Source organism: Tubulanus polymorphus, chromosome 7, assembly GCF_964204645.1.
Source record: "Tubulanus polymorphus chromosome 7, tnTubPoly1.2, whole genome shotgun sequence".
Lineage (NCBI taxonomy): Eukaryota > Metazoa > Nemertea > Palaeonemertea > Tubulaniformes > Tubulanidae > Tubulanus > Tubulanus polymorphus.
Window position 1 is genome coordinate 15,415,647 of NC_134031.1, and position 15,008 is coordinate 15,430,654.

A 15,008-nucleotide genomic window follows, 5' to 3' on the forward strand; every position below is an offset into this window, starting at 1 on the left:
TATAAATACGCCGGCGCACCCGTCGTTCAGCAGAAGTGCAAAGGCTTTCAAGCTATCTACAACGTTAATATAATTTGTATCACAGAAGAAATCTAACCAGCCAACATGAGGGAAATCGTACATCTCCAAGCCGGACAATGCGGTAACCAGATCGGTGCCAAGGTAATTACAACATTTTTACTGCATTTCAACGATTTATTAAAAATGTGCCACGTTTGCAAAATACATCAATTTTTGGTTCTCATTATTACCTGCGATTGCTACTTGTTAAAAACCTTTAGTTTGACTGTATTCATGTGCAATGACAAGTTAATTAGGATATTGCATTAATGATCTATTAGATGATTTGAATTTGCGAATTTTGTGAGAAATATCATTTATCGATGGTTCGGGTTACGCCCTTTTCATAATTTCCAATGTAATGATCTCAAAGCTTCCTATTTCTATCCGTGTGGTATTCACTAAAATTGAACGGCTATTTCTAATAAATACGACCAAACATCTCCTGGAAATAGTCCTTGTATGTATCGTGTATTAAGTAAAATATGTGGGTATATGGCACTACACACGCATGCATAGATAAATCGTGACTCAGTGTGCGTAGATAGGTCCATTTGTCACATACATTGATCGTGTATGAGGAAATCAATTCGTGTACAAGCTGTATACGCTGTTAGCATTGTACCACATGAATATTGCCAGCATTCAAGCACTGCGTGAAGCCTTTATATCATTACACAGTGCACATGTGTGTTGGGAAGAGCGCGCGCCAACGAAGCCGATATTTCCCGCCATCGCGCTTAGTAAAAGTACGCTGGACACTTATATTGACCTCTGGTATCCTTACAAGAATAGAACCGATAGGCGCGCGTTTTATCGCAGACGGACAAAGCCCAAGAAATTCAAACCCTAGCGACCGTTGCCTCCTTTATTCGATACGAATTCAATAGCACCCCGAGCTCCATCATTGTGAGTGGTTTTAACAATGGCATCTTCTATAATAGAATCTGTTTGCTATTTTCTTTTAGTTCTGGGAAGTCATCTCTGACGAACACGGTATTGACCCCACTGGTACCTATCACGGGGATTCTGATCTTCAATTAGAAAGAATCAATGTATACTACAACGAAGCTACAGGTAGGCATAAAATAAATATGCGCGACATCATTGTCGGCAACCCTGTTTATTCCATCACAGTGAAAGAAATTTCGAACACAATGCGAAAGATGAGCAAATTCCCGCGCTGAAGGAGTTCATCCAGAATGCGAAAAGTAAAGAATGAATGACCCAAATTGTAAGAATGAATGCACAATGCCCGATGAAGACTAAATAAAAGGCCGGGTAGTTCAAACAGCCAAACCTGGGGACAATAAAGAAAAAATTGCGATAAGATGTATATGAGTAAAGCGTTTGATATTTTAAAACTAAATCGAATTTTTATGTTTATTTTTCAGGTGGCAAATATGTACCCCGTGCCGTTCTTGTTGATCTCGAGCCCGGTACCATGGACTCGGTCCGATCCGGCCCATTCGGTCAGATCTTCCGACCAGACAACTTCGTCTTCGGTAAGTGTATTTTGATAGAAAAATATTACCCCTGTATAACAGATTGCATTTCTTATTCAACAAAGTCACCGTAATATTTCTAATACTAATTCAATATATGTTTTATCTTACAGGACAAAGTGGTGCTGGAAACAACTGGGCCAAAGGCCACTACACAGAAGGTGCTGAGCTCGTAGATTCCGTTTTGGATGTTGTACGTAAAGAGGCTGAAGGCTGTGATTGTCTGCAGGGATTCCAACTTACACACTCCCTCGGTGGTGGTACCGGTTCCGGTATGGGAACCCTTCTCATCAGCAAGATCCGAGAAGAATACCCGGACAGAATCATGAACACATTCTCCGTCGTACCATCGCCAAAAGTATCAGACACTGTTGTAGAACCATACAACGCCACTCTGTCGGTTCATCAACTCGTTGAGAATACCGATGAGACCTACTGTATTGACAATGAAGCTTTGTATGATATTTGCTTCCGTACCTTGAAACTCACAACACCGACGTACGGCGATTTGAACCATCTCGTATCAGCTACCATGTCTGGAGTGACCACCTGTCTGCGATTCCCCGGTCAGTTGAACGCCGATTTACGTAAATTGGCAGTCAACATGGTTCCATTCCCGCGTCTCCACTTCTTCATGCCAGGATTCGCTCCTCTTACCTCGCGTGGTAGCCAGCAGTACCGCGCTCTTACCGTCCCAGAACTCACTCAACAGATGTTCGACGCCAAGAACATGATGGCCGCCTGTGACCCGCGTCACGGACGATACCTCACCGTCGCCGCCATGTTCCGTGGACGTATGTCGATGAAGGAAGTCGACGAACAGATGTTGAACGTCCAGAACAAGAACAGCAGCTACTTCGTCGAATGGATCCCGAACAACGTCAAGACCGCCGTCTGTGATATCCCACCACGTGGTCTGAAAATGTCGGCTACATTCATCGGAAACAGCACTGCCATCCAAGAGCTGTTCAAGCGTATCTCCGAGCAGTTTACCGCTATGTTCAGACGAAAGGCTTTCTTGCATTGGTACACTGGTGAAGGTATGGACGAGATGGAGTTCACTGAAGCTGAATCGAACATGAACGATTTGGTTTCTGAATACCAACAGTACCAGGACGCCACCGCTGAGGAGGAGGGTGAATTCGACGAGGAAGAGGAAGGCGACGAAGAAGCCTAAACTTGAGCATTTCTCAAAAAAATGTGAACAAAATATGAAAGTCTTTGCTGTAATCTAAAAAAAGCCCATAGTACTGTATATGTTATCATCGTTTTTGTCTGCTGAAGTCTAAAAATTTATTTTCTACTTTATTTATATTTTGGTTAGTACAAGATCCTTTTACTGGGTAACATAATAAAAATTGCAGCATCCCATAAATGATTCTTCTCGCTTTGTTTTCTTTTTGTTTGTGAGGAAAAACGCTGCAGACATTACCAGAGGAAATCCCAATGCTTCTTGCTCCCTTCATATTTGGCCAAGAGGAATCGCCCTTAAATTGCAGACTATATATACTTATGAGAATTCACATCTAATTCTGCACTTGACAAGCATTACACGAAAACACACTTCCTAAATAGGAGTTAGAATTTTGAAATACATGTAAATATCTGGTTTGAGGGGCTCGACCAAGGGTGTCACTAAACCTAAGACCCCCTAAACCTAAGACCCGTTAGGTCTTATGTTTAGGGGTCTTAGGTTTAGTGACACCTATATATAATATACTAAACCTAAGACCCCCAAATATCTCGTCTCTGATAAATGAACCAAATTTAAATAGGCCATCGATGGATCATTTTAACTAATATCTATATATTAGAACCATTTTGAATAGTCTAAAGTACACAAATAATGATTTAGAGTCGGGTCGTAGGTTTATGGGTCTTAGGTTTATGGGTCTTAGGTTTAGTGACACCTATATATAATATACTAAACCTAAGACCCCCAAATATCTCGTCTCTGATAAAGAAACCAAATTTTAATAGGCCATCGATGGATCATTTTAACTAATATCTATATATTAGAACCATTTCGAATAGTCTAAAGTACACAAATAATGATTTAGAGTCGGGTCTTAGGTTTATGGGTCTTAGGTTTAGTGACACCTATATATAATATACTAAACCTAAGACCCATAAACCTAAGACCCCCAAATATCTCGTCTTCGAACTATCTGAGCTGCTACTTCATGCCGTATCGCAAAGAGGTTATGTTTGGCCACCTTTTATCTATTTTTTGTTTGTTTCCATGAAACTTTTTATTAGCAAAATAACTCGGGAAGTTATGAAACGATTTCTGTAAAATACGTTTACACATGAACAGTTGATTCCTCTAAAGTTAAATTTATTTATTTTCAAGTGTCCACTCTTGATTCGCCAAAACAACAGGCTGAGTTTAAATGATCTTATTCAACCAAATAACTCTCCTCATCGAGCTACATTTTTTGAATATTCATTCTTTTTTTCTAGAGATTTATAAGTAGCTGGTGAACTGACACATGTATTTTAGAACCATTTTTAAATCATCCAAAGTACACAAAATAACGAATTAGAGTCGGGTCTTATGTTTATGGGTCTTAGGTTTAGTGACACCTATATATAATATACTAAACCTAAGACCTATAAACCTAAGACCCTCAAATATCTCGTCTCTGATAAATACACCAGATTTTAATAGGCCATCGATGGATACTAATATCTATATATTAGAACCATTTTGAATAGTCTAAAGTACACAAATAATGATTTAGAGTCGGGTCTTAGGTTTATGGGTCTTAGGTTTAGTGACACCTATATATAATATACTTAACCTAAGACCCATAAACCTAAGACCCCCAAATATCTCGTCTCTGATAAATGAACCAAATTTTAATAGGCCATCGATGGATCATTTTTACTAATATCTATATATTAGAACCATTTCGTATGGTCTAAAGTACACAAATAATGACTTAGAGTCGGGTCTTAGGTTTATGGGTCTTAGGTTTAGTGACACCTATATATAATATACTAAACCTAAGACCCATAAACCTAAGACCCCCAAATATCTCGTCTCTGTTAAATGAACCAAATTTAAATAGGCCATCGATGGATCATTTTAACTAATATCTATATATAAGAACCATTTTGAATAGTCTAAAGTACACAAATAATGATTTAGAGTCGGGTCTTAGGTTTATGGGTCTTAGGTTTAGTGACACCTATATATAATATACTAAACCTAAGACCCATAAACCTAAGACCCCAAATATCTCGTCTCTGATAAATTAACTAAATTTTAATAGGCCATCGATGAATCATTTTAACTAATATCTATATATTAGAACCATTTCGAATAGTCTGAAGTACACAAATAATGATTTAGATTCGGGTCTTAGGTTTATGGGTCTTAGCTTTAGTGACACCTATATATAATATACTAAACCTAAGACCCATAAACCTAAGACCCTCAAATATCTCGTCTCTGATAAATACACCAGATTTTAATAGGCCATCGATGGATCATTTTAACTAATATCTATATATTAGAACCATTTTGAATAGTCTAAAGTACACGAATAATGATTTAGAGTCGGGTCTTAGGTTTATGGGTCTTAGGTTTAGTGACACCTATATATAATATACTAAACCTAAGACCCATAAACCTAAGACCCCCAAATATCTCGTCTCTGATAAATACACCAGATTTTAATAGGCCATCGATGGATCATTTTTACTAATATCTATATATTAGAACCATTTCGTATGGTCTAAAGTACACAAATAATGACTTAGAGTCGGGTCTTAGGTTTATGGGTCTTAGGTTTAGTGACACCTATATATAATATACTAAACCTAAGACCCATAAACCTAAGACCCCCAAATATCTCGTCTCTGTTAAATGAACCAAATTTATATAGGCCATCGATGGATCATTTTAACTAATATCTATATATAAGGACCATTTTGAATAGTCTGAAGTACACAAATAATGATTTAGATTCGGGTCTTAGGTTTATGGGTCTTAGCTTTAGTGACACCTATATATAATATACTAAACCTAAGACCCATAAACCTAAGACCCTCAAATATCTCGTCTCTGATAAAGAAACCAAATTTTAATAGGCCATCGATGGATCATTTTAACTAATATCTATATATTAGAACCATTTCGAATAGTCTAAAGTACACAAATAATGATTTAGAGTCGGGTCTTAGGTTTATGGGTCTTAGCTTTAGTGACACCTATATATAATATACTAAACCTAAGACCCCCAAATATCTCGTCTCTGATAAAGAAACCAAATTTTAATAGGCCATCGATGGATCATTTTAACTAATATCTATATATTAGAACCATTTCGAATAGTCTAAAGTACACAAATAATGATTTAGAGTCGGGTCTTAGGTTTATGGGTCTTAGGTTTAGTGACACCTATATATAATATACTAAACCTAAGACCCATAAACCTAAGACCCCCAAATATCTCGTCTTCGAACTATCTGAGCTGCTACTTCATACCGTATCGAAAAGAGGTTATGTTTGGCCACCGTTTATCTATTTTTTGTTTGTTTCCATGAAACTTTTTATTTGCAAAATAACTCGGAAAGTTATGAAACGATTTCTGTAAAATACGTTTACACATGAACAGTTGATTCCTCTAAAGTTAAATTTATTTATTTTCAAGTGTCCACTCTTGATTCGCCAAAACAACAGGCTGAGTTTAAATGATCTTATTCAACCAAATAACTCTCCTCATCGAGCTACATTTTTTGAATATTCATTCTTTTTTTCTAGAGATTTATAAGTAGCTGGTGAACTGACACATGTATTTTAGAACCATTTTTAAATCATCCAAAGTACACAAAATAACGAATTAGAGTCGGGTCTTATGTTTATGGGTCTTAGGTTTAGTGACACCTATATATAATATACTAAACCTAAGACCTATAAACCTAAGACCCTCAAATATCTCGTCTCTGATAAATACACCAGATTTTAATAGGCCATCGATGGATACTAATATCTATATATTAGAACCATTTTGAATAGTCTAAAGTACACAAATAATGATTTAGAGTCGGGTCTTAGGTTTATGGGTCTTAGGTTTAGTGACACCTATATATAATATACTAAACCTAAGACCCATAAACCTAAGACCCCCAAATATCTCGTCTCTGTTAAATGAACCAAATTTAAATAGGCCATCGATGGATCATTTTAACTAATATCTATATATAAGAACCATTTTGAATAGTCTAAAGTACACAAATAATGATTTAGAGTCGGGTCTTAGGTTTATGGGTCTTAGGTTTATGGGTCTTAGGTTTAGTGACACCTATATATAATATACTAAACCTAAGACCTATAAACCTAAGACCCCCAAATATCTCGTCTATGTTAAATGAACCAAATTTAAATAGGCCATCGATGGATCATTTTAACTAATATCTATATATAAGAACCATTTTGAATAGTCTAAAGTACACAAATAATGATTTAGAGTCGGGTCTTAGGTTTATGGGTCTTAGCTTTAGTGACACCTATATATAATATACTAAACCTAAGACCTATAAACCTAAGACCCTCAAATATCTCGTCTCTGATAAATACACCAGATTTTAATAGGCCATCGATGGATCATTTTAACTAATATCTATATATTAGAACCATTTTGAATAGTCTAAAGTACACGAATAATGATTTAGAGTCGGGTCTTAGGTTTATGGGTCTTAGGTTTAGTGACACCTATATATAATATACTAAACCTAAGACCCATAAACCTAAGACCCCCAAATATCTCGTCTCTGATAAATACACCAGATTTTAATAGGCCATCGATGGATCATTTTAACTAATATCTATATATTAGAACCATTTTGAATAGTCTAAAGTACACAAATAATGATTTAGAGTCGGGTCTTAGGTTTATGGGTCTTAGGTTTAGTGACACCTATATATAATATACTAAACCTAAGACCCATAAACATAAGACCTCAAATATCTTGTCTCTGATGAATAAACCAATTTGAGATGTTTCATTAAAAACATTTCTCGGAAATCTGGTACCCTCTCATGCTCGCTATTGATCACTTTTGAAAGGTTGCGGGGAATTGCTCCAAGTGCGCTTATAAAGTATCGTATGTCTTGGGTTTTCAATCCATTTCCAATAAAACAATCTCGGATGGAATCCAGAACATGAGTGAATTATGGTCGATCAGCCTTTTCACTAGCATCAGATTTTCATTCCCACTATGACTAGATTAGTTGAAATTAGTTTAGAACTTGATATGAAAACTTTCATGAATATGTCATATTTAACTGTGTGAGCCATCCTCGCTCACTCTAAACATTATAAACAAGACGACCGATCTCAAGTGTTTTCCACCCGGTTAACTAGTATCCATACTTCTCGGCCTTTAAAATTTTGTTCTACCCGGTACCAGACATGCCGCGGCCATGTCATGCCACGTGCGCGGACTACACTGATGAATATGGTTTTGGCAAGTGAGTTTTATGACCCGTCTTGTACTGGTTGCCGGTAGTGAAATAAGAAAATATCTTTGATTGTAGGACAAGCGCCCTTTTTATTGTAAATAAACACACACAGAAATTTCGTTCTTCGTAGTTTATCACCTATGTAAAAGAGAAAACGGTCAGTTTTTCAGACACATTATTTGAATTTTGGGTCTTTAGATTGTCTCAGAAAGAGTCTGAGAAGCAGAAACTTCGTAAATTTCGCGCTTCGGTGGGTATGCCGGGATATTATCGAGATGGGCGCCCCCTCTTTCCTAGAATCCTGGATCCGCCCCTGTTATTTATCAGAGACGTATTTGAGGTCTTATGTTTATAGGTCTTAGGTTTAGTATATTATATATAGGTGTCACTAAACCTAAGACCCATAAACCTAAGACCCGACTCTAAATCATTATTTGTGTACTTTATTTTTTTATTTTTTTATTTTTTTACTATTCGAAATGGTTCTAATATATAGATATTAGTTAAAATGATCCATCGATGGCCTATTAAAATTTGGTTCATTTATCAGAGACGAGATATTTGGGGGTCTTAGGTTTATGGGTCTTAGGTTTAGTATATCATATATAGGTGTCACTAAACCTTAGACCCCCTAAACATAAGACCTAACGGGTCTTAGGTCTTAGGTTTAGGGGGTCTTAGGTTTAGTGACACCCGCTCGACCAAAGGCGATAGCAATATCTAATATCCGAGGGCATGTATCGTCCAGGATCCAGTTCCACAGTTCTGAGAAGATTTTACTCAACTCACAACTGTGGCCTGGACGATATATGATATCCTGAGGAGATGTGTATTTTCATGAAAAATGAACTTCAAACTCCAGACATGCCCATACAAAAACTAGTCGTTAAGACGTCACATTGAAATGTCCAGGGGTCTGAAAGCAATGGATTCGGGGCAGGGGAATGATAATACGCAGGAGCTCTTTTCAGGTCTTATACGATATCTGAAATAATTCGTAAAAAACATGTATTGATCGTTAATCAACACAGGTAAAGCAGTCAGTTCGTTCAGAATGCCCTGAAGGCAAAGAACGATTATCTATACCAGACGGTAAAATTAATATTGCGATCGAATTTGCAATATTTTAATCACTGAAATTGATTCAATATATTTCGAAATTTTCTACGCTCGTAATCTTTCTGTTCTTGTATTTGCAATAGATAACGATCTATACGTAGTTTATCAGACGGCGCATCAGACATGAACCACACCCAACAACTAGTCCCGCGGGCCGTGACTCCTCGCTTCACCGTCGGCTTCTACGCTCTGCGCGTACAAGCGTCTTCGCAGATAGACGGAAATGTTTACTTTTACTTGTATTGTAGCTTGAATTTTGTGAGTCTGTGTCTCGGATTTATCGGCAATATCTTTATCGTTTGCGTCATGTTGACGGAGCGTCTGCGGCGACGATCTTACAGTCGTTTCTTCTTTTGCCTCGCGCTGTCCGACACGGTTATTCTAGCCTATCAACTATGTATCTTCTTAAACGTAGTCAGCTATTACTTTTTCGGAATCGGAATCATTCCCCTAAACGGTTACATATCCTGTTGTTTCTACGAGTACACGGTAACGACGTGTACTTTCAGTCCGTACGTTCTCGTGATCATCTCAACAGAAAGACTGAGCGTAATTCATTTCCCGTTCACCGCTAAACGATTCTGGACGCTGAAACATAATTCAGTTTGGATGATAGGGCTGCTCTTTGTCATATGTTCGCTGTATAGTTTTGTCTGGTGGGAGATCGCTTACGTCAGAGATATGGGATGTATATTCACGTCACCAATCGTGTATTCGTATTACATGTCAATCGGACCGGCCATCACGGCATTCATTCCAACCTTTATTCTGATGCTCACCACGAGCGCTATAATCATTTCATTGCGCACCAATAAAATCAAAACCCTCAAATCTTCATCGGCCTCGAAACAAGCGACCGTTATGATTTTGGCGACTTCGATATTTTTTCTCATTACCATATGCCCGCTGTGTACGATAGCCGTACTAATGACGCTCCATTCCGGGGACAGTTTCAACGAATCGTTCAATGTACCGTACAAAATAGCTAGCACCCTGTTCAGTCTGAATTACTCCGCCAATTTCTATATCTATCTATTAACCGGGAAAGAAGTTCGTGATTCCGCAAAGCAGCTTATTTGCTGCACGAAAAGTCGGTGAAAGTATTCAGCTCCCCTGTTGTATTAAGTACATGAACATTGTATATTGTAAAACTGTCCATCACAAAACGTCTGATGACAGCTCAACCGCTCACTCTATCAGGGGCGGATCCGGGGCGGACTTTGACAGGAGCACAATGAAATGAAATGGGCATAAAACAAGTGTCTGGAGAATTATGAAATTGAATCTTGCTCATTGTGGGAGGAAAAAGTGCCCTGAAAAATATTGCTATCGTATTTTCAAATAGGGACAGGAAAATCGCGATGGAGCGTGTGCTCTTTGTGCCCGGCTGGATCCGCCCCTGGTAACTGTTGCGCTGATGCTGTTAATTTCCCGCCACTTTTTGCGTTTGATATTTGAAGCGATAGACACTGACTTCCTTACCGACACAGAGACCGTGGGATTCATTGCTCGAATAAGTTGAATGGTTTTGATTTATGAAATAAGATGTTCGGCATTATCCTTATCCTTAACATCAGATCATGATGCGTTTGTATCTATCCTCATATGGGATGTTCCTGCAGAAATGTTAGTTCGAATCCTGCTGATTGCAGTGTAAAAGAAATGTGGGTTCGAATCCAACAATGCGATGGAATTTTGAAATCCTGGTATGACCTGTGCGAGATCTAAGAATGTGTGAAGATAAGCTTTGAAATATATATTTGCTTTTTATTCTGCACCCAACAGACGAAAATGAATAAATTAGTTAACAAAAATAAATATATACGGCTTGAAACAACTACGGGCAGCAGGAATAGATGAACAAAATAATTTCATTTTTGGTCCATCAGTACTTGTTAGAAGTACATCTAATTCACATTTCCTGAGAACGTGTGAACAGTTTAGGCTTCTTCTTCGCCTTCCTCTTCCTCGTCGAATTCACCTTCTTCCTCAGCGGTGGCATCCTGGTACTGTTGGTATTCAGAAACCAAATCGTTCATGTTCGATTCAGCTTCAGTGAACTCCATCTCGTCCATACCTTCGCCAGTGTACCAATGCAAGAAAGCCTTTCGTCTGAACATAGCGGTAAACTGCTCGGAGATACGCTTGAACAGCTCTTGGATGGCAGTGCTGTTTCCGACGAATGTAGCCGACATCTTCAGACCACGTGGTGGGATATCACAGACGGCGGTCTTGACGTTGTTCGGGATCCATTCGACGAAGTAGCTGCTGTTCTTGTTCTGGACGTTCAACATCTGTTCGTCGACTTCCTTCATCGACATACGTCCACGGAACATAGCGGCGACGGTGAGGTATCGTCCGTGACGCGGGTCACAGGCGGCCATCATGTTCTTGGCGTCGAACATCTGTTGAGTGAGTTCTGGGACGGTAAGAGCGCGGTACTGCTGGCTACCACGCGAGGTAAGAGGAGCGAATCCTGGCATGAAGAAGTGGAGACGCGGGAATGGTACCATGTTGACGGCCAATTTACGTAAATCGGCGTTCAACTGACCGGGGAATCGCAGACAGGTGGTCACTCCAGACATGGTAGCTGATACGAGATGGTTCAAATCGCCGTACGTCGGTGTTGTGAGTTTCAAGGTACGGAAGCAAATATCATACAAAGCTTCATTGTCAATACAGTAGGTCTCATCGGTGTTCTCAACGAGTTGATGAACCGACAGAGTGGCGTTGTATGGTTCTACAACAGTGTCTGATACTTTTGGCGATGGTACGACGGAGAATGTGTTCATGATTCTGTCCGGGTATTCTTCTCGGATCTTGCTGATGAGAAGGGTTCCCATACCGGAACCGGTACCACCACCGAGGGAGTGTGTAAGTTGGAATCCTTGCAGACAATCACAGCCTTCAGCCTCTTTACGTACAACATCCAAAACGGAATCTACGAGCTCGGCACCTTCTGTGTAGTGACCTTTGGCCCAGTTATTTCCAGCACCACTTTGTCCTGTATGATAAAACATTGAATTAGTATTACAAACATTACGGTGACTTTGTTGAATAAGAAATGCAATCCGTTATACGGGGGTAATAATTTTCTATCAAAATACACTTACCGAAGACGAAGTTGTCTGGTCGGAAGATCTGACCGAATGGGCCGGATCGGACTGAGTCCATGGTACCGGGCTCGAGATCGACAAGAACGGCACGGGGTACATATTTGCCACCTGAAAAATACATCAAATCACTCAATATCATTATTTCACATTCGCAGTTAAATATCTATATTCTATTCAATTTAACATTTTTTGTAGACCTATCTAATCTTGTTCAAGGTGTTTCAATTTTTCAAACATCATACATAGGCATTAGAAAAAATTAATCAAATGCTTACCAGTGGCTTCGTTGTAGTATACATTGATTCTTTCTAATTGAAGATCAGAATCTCCGTGATAGGTACCAGTGGGGTCAATACCGTGTTCGTCAGAGATGACTTCCCAGAACTAGAGGATATTGAGAAAAATTTGATATATTTATAAATTTGATTTACTTAAGATCATTTACAATATTTTATTATATGAATAAAGAATCGAAGGAAATTTATTTAAATTAAGTGTTAAACTATATGGAAATTTCTAAGCCGTTAAACACAAATACTGTTACTAATTTTATACCACAATGTTAGCCAGAAGTGTTCGTAAACTAAATATGAATTTTACATACCTTGGCACCGATCTGGTTACCGCATTGTCCGGCTTGGAGATGTACGATTTCCCTCATGTTGGCTGGTTAGATTTGAAGATTCTTGGCGAGTTGTGAACCTTTAGGTGTTTATTGACACTACTGATATCCGTCACTAGCGGGCTATGGGTTTTATAGTAAAGTCGTTGCCACCTTTGAATGTTTTGTTTATTGTCGCTATGACACTGTGTAAGTCCGAACACGTTGATAGTAGGCGGTCAACCAATGGTTTTCAATTGGTCTAGCCATGTCCGCTCGAGTGGCCTCCGTCAATTTCTCATTGATTAAAAATCTTCAGTAGGATTTATGATGGATTACAGTTTGTTCAAAGCGATACGAGGTTAATCGCCTCTAAATCGACAAGGAATCTTGTGGCGTAATATTAAAACAAGAAAACTGTAACTTGAATGTTTTTTGTCGCCTTTTGAAATATGACACATATATGTCATAATGTCCACAACATTTCCACGATAAATAAAATGATTTAGAATTATATGATATTAGTAAAGGATCAATTAGGTTATCCTATGAATATATCGATAATTTAAATGAATTTCACGGCAACCAGTATAGCCCCATTGTATTGATGACGTAGTGCACATCCTCTCAAAATATATGATCAAAATTATTTGAAAATGAAATTAGAGTTATGAAATATGTTTAATCACAAAATAAACGCCAAAGTTCTAATTGTTATATTAGAACGCCAAGATTGATGCACATCTACTCTCACAGAACCGCTTAAATAGCGCATACTGGGTATCAGTGTATAAAAACATTATTGTGTCGGTTTTTACGGTTGACCAATTTGAATATCAAGTCTGCAAGAAGAAAAAATCGAAATCTGTGCAGGAAAAATGCATTAGAATATTTAAAGATGGGCTAGATATAAAATTAAATGTTGTGGGATTTCAACACTTTTCGTCTTATCCATGGGTGTCCCTAGGGGCGTTCGGTAGTTCGAACGAACCCCTTTTTGGATTTTCAAACGTCGGCACATGGTCTGCATTTGCTAATTTAGCAAAATAAAATCAATAAATCCAAAGTAAACAGGAACCAGTCTACCAATCGGCCTTAGATTGCACCAGAACGCGCCTGCTTGCACGAAATGTTCAAACATTTTCTGGGGAGGACCCCCACATCCCCTCTATTCCTAAAAAGGCACTCCCCAAAAAAATCCTGTGGTCGCCCATGTTATCACGAATATTGTGATCAACTGATCCATCTTGTTTGCTACCCACGGATCTTCGATTGCTTTTTTTCAGTTTTTTCATGTTGGTCTTTCCGCGTCTGGTCATTTGAGACTGAAGAATGGTGGTAGAAACCACCTGAAATATTTCTTTGTTTTCAGTAAACGTTTTAGTTATTCATTCTATTATTGTGGGATTTTACACTTGTAAACTTAAACTGTTCGGATTTCGACCGCGTGCATCGTATGTGAATCATATATTATCGGTTAGCTTATAGCAGATCAAAAACTTGCTTACAAATCCGTATTTGGCTAAATTACTAAAGATTACGCATTTCAATCAAGATCTATAATTATCTATTACGTTTGATAGCTTGACTAGTCTCGCTCTGTCGGCTGCAACTCAAATTTTCTCATACCATATCGTGTTTGGATCAAACCATGCATAAACTATGTTGATTATTATCATTATAAGTACAGTTTTACTTTACTATCAATAAATTGTCATAATCGCGTTGTCATGTCACTACTTCTAAGTTGTATCAGTCATTCATACTTTTTTCATATAGTTGCACATATTATTTTTTTCTTCATTCGCGTGTTTGGCTAGTTCATACTTTTTTCATATAGTCGCACATATTATTTTTTCTTCATTCGCATGTTTGGCTAGTTTATGAAGTTGACTCAGCCCTGTAGCACCAATCGTTATTGTGTATAAAACTGTAGATAATCAACATATATTATTTACTGACACCACATGTATCTTGATAATACCAGCAGAAATCACCTTTTTTAGAAATATTTTTCTAATACGTAAGTGTTCGGGAAATGAAAAGTTTACCGAAAAAGAAATGGATGAAAAACAGATAAACTTTCAACAATTAATTGATGATGATGTAGAACTATCGAACAATGAATGTCCTTA

General features: G+C 38.1%; 3 protein-coding genes across 3 annotated transcripts; 2 read left to right on the forward strand and 1 right to left on the reverse strand.

Moving 5' to 3' along the window:
• Positions 1–2,943, forward strand: LOC141909307 (tubulin beta chain). The gene is made up of 4 exons (XM_074799713.1): positions 1–162; positions 1,029–1,137; positions 1,455–1,565; positions 1,679–2,943. The coding sequence occupies exons 1-4, from the start codon at positions 106–108 to the stop codon at positions 2,740–2,742; spliced, it is 1,341 nt and encodes a 446-aa protein (XP_074655814.1). The 5' UTR covers positions 1–105; the 3' UTR covers positions 2,743–2,943.
• Positions 2,944–9,279: 6,336 nt separating this feature from the next.
• Positions 9,280–10,254, forward strand: LOC141909191 (uncharacterized). Its single transcript, XM_074799577.1, has one exon. The coding sequence runs from the start codon at positions 9,280–9,282 to the stop codon at positions 10,252–10,254; it is 975 nt and encodes a 324-aa protein (XP_074655678.1).
• Positions 10,255–10,950: 696 nt separating this feature from the next.
• On the reverse strand, positions 10,951–12,993 carry LOC141909379 (tubulin beta chain-like). Its single transcript, XM_074799826.1, has 4 exons — positions 12,877–12,993; positions 12,548–12,656; positions 12,270–12,380; positions 10,951–12,160 (listed from the first exon to the last, which is right to left on the reverse strand). The coding sequence occupies exons 1-4, from the start codon at positions 12,931–12,933 to the stop codon at positions 11,097–11,099; spliced, it is 1,341 nt and encodes a 446-aa protein (XP_074655927.1). The 5' UTR covers positions 12,934–12,993; the 3' UTR covers positions 10,951–11,096.
• Positions 12,994–15,008: the final 2,015 nt, after the last annotated feature.